Source organism: Lepidothrix coronata, unplaced genomic scaffold (assembly GCF_001604755.1).
Source record: "Lepidothrix coronata isolate B3197 unplaced genomic scaffold, Lepidothrix_coronata-1.0 Scaffold629, whole genome shotgun sequence".
In the NCBI taxonomy this organism is placed as follows: domain Eukaryota; kingdom Metazoa; phylum Chordata; class Aves; order Passeriformes; family Pipridae; genus Lepidothrix; species Lepidothrix coronata.
Window position 1 is genome coordinate 13,231 of NW_016690809.1, and position 2,482 is coordinate 15,712.

Consider the following 2,482-nt stretch of genomic DNA (forward strand, 5'->3'; position numbering starts at 1 on the left):
ACCAACCCAACCAGACCAAGACCCACCATGACCCAACCCAACGATGACCTCCAGCCCCACCAAGACCCACCAAGACCCACCAACCCAACCACGCCAAGACCCACCATGACCCACTGACCCAACGATGACCTCCAGTCCCACCAAGCCCCACCATGACCCAACCACGCCAAGACCCTCCATGACCCAACCCAACAACGACCTCCAGTCCCACCAAGCCCCACCAAGACCCACCGACCCAACCACGCCAAGACCCACCGTGACCCACCAACCCAATGATGACCATGACCCACCATGACCCAACCCAACGATGACCTCCAGTCCCACCATGGCCCACCTTGACCCACAAACCCAACAATGACCTCCAGTCCCACCATGACCTTGACCCTCCATGACCAACCAACCCAACGATGATCTCCAGTCCCACCAAGACCCACCAACCCAACAATGACCTCCAGCCCCACCATGACCCAACCCAACGATAACCTCCAGTCCCACCAAGCCCCACCATGACCCAACCACGCCAAGACCCACCGTGACCCAACCCAACAACGACCTCCAGCCCCACCAAGACCCACCAAGACCCACCGACCCAACGATGACCAAGACCCACCAAGACCTTGACCCACCATGACCCACCAAGACCCACCAACCCAACCACGCCAGGACCCACCATGACCCAACCCAACAATGACCTCCAGTCCCACCAAGACCCACCAAGACCCACCATGACCCACCAACCCAAACCACGCCAAGACCCTCCGTGACCCACCAACCCAACCACGCCAAGACCCACCATGACCCAACCCAACGATGACCTCCAGTCCCACCATGACCTTGACCCACCATGACCCACCTTGACCCCCCAACCCAACGATGACCTCCAGCCCCACCATGACCCACCATGACCCACCAACCCAACCACGCCAAGACCCTCCATGACCCACTGACCCAACGATGACCTCCAGTCCCACCATGACCATGACCCACCATGACCTTGACCCTCCATGACCCACCAACCCAACGATGACCTCCAGCCCCACCATGACCCACCATGACCTTGACCCTCCATGACCCACCAACCCAACGATGACCTCCAGCCCCACCATGACCCACCATGACCTTGACCCTCCATGACCCACCAACCCAACGATGACCTCCAGCCCCACCATGACCCACCATGACCCCTATGGCCTTGACCCTCCAAGACGCACCAACCCAACCACGCCAACACCCTCCGTGACCCACCAACCCAACGATGGCCAAGACCCTCCGTGACCCACCACGACCCACCAACCCAACCATGTCAAGACCCTCCATGACCCAACCCAACGACGACCTCCAGCCCCACCAACACCCACCAAGACCCACCGACCCAACGATGACCTCCAGCCCCACCAAGCCCCACCAACCCAACCATGACCTCCAGTCCCACCATGACCATGACCCACCAGGACCCACCAACCCAAACCACGCCAACACCCACCATGACCCAGCCCAACGACCACCTCCAGCCCCACCATGACCCACCAAGACCCACCGACCCAACGATGACCTCCAGCCCCACCAAGACCCACCATGACCCAACCCAACGATGACCTTCAGTCCCACCAAGACCCACTAAGACCCCCTATGACCTTGACCCACCATGACCAACCAACCCAACAATGACCTCCAGTCCCACCAAGACCCACCTTGACCCACCAACCCAACCATGTCAAGACCCACCAAGACCCAACCCAACGATGACCTCCAGCCCCACCATGACCTTGACCCACCATGACCCACCATGACCCACTGACCCAACCACGTCAACACCCACCAAGACCCAACCCAACGATGACCTCCAGCCCCACCAAGCCCCACCAACCCAACCACGCCGAGACCCACCATGACCCAACCCAACAACGACCTCCAGTCCCACCATGACCTTGACCCACCATGACCCACCTTGACCCACCAACCCAACCACGCCAAGACCCACCGTGACCAACCAACCCAACAATGACCTCCAGCCCCACCGCGACCCAACGATGACCATGACCCACCATGACCTTGACCCACCAACCCAACCATGACCTCCAGCCCCACCAAGACCCACCAAGACCCACCAACCCAACCATGACCCACCAACCCAACCACAACCCGCCAACCCCCCGTCCCCCTCGCCCCCTGCCCCCCCCCCTCACCTGGAGAAGCTCTTCCCGCAGTGGCCGCAGGCGTAGGGCTTGTGGACGTGGCCCTGGTGGGAGCGGACGTGCGAGGCCATGCGGTCCTTGCGCTTGAAGCGCTGCTGGCACACGGGGCACTGGAAGGGCCGCTCGTCCGTGTGCGACAGCCGGTGCCGCTTCAGGTGGTAGACGTCCCGGAAGGCCTTCCCGCACGTGTCGCAGGCGTGGCTCTTCCGGGGGGGCCGGCGCGGCGACGCCCCGCCCCCGGGAGCCACAACTCCGCCCCCGGAAGCGACAACTCCGCCCCCGGAAGC

At 62.3% G+C, this 2,482-nt stretch overlaps 1 protein-coding gene across 1 annotated transcript in view; it reads right to left on the reverse strand.

Annotated features, from left to right (window-relative positions):
• The window catches only part of LOC108510303 (myc-associated zinc finger protein-like), a gene marked incomplete at both ends in the record, with an annotated part of 11,316 nt that extends 8,871 nt beyond the window's left edge, over nucleotides 1-2,445 (reverse strand). The window contains one exon of the mRNA XM_017839974.1: nucleotides 2,187-2,445. Within this exon, the coding sequence (XP_017695463.1) occupies nucleotides 2,187-2,445 (259 nt within the window). The remainder of the gene's footprint in view (nucleotides 1-2,186) is intronic.
• Nucleotides 2,446-2,482: the final 37 nt, after the last annotated feature.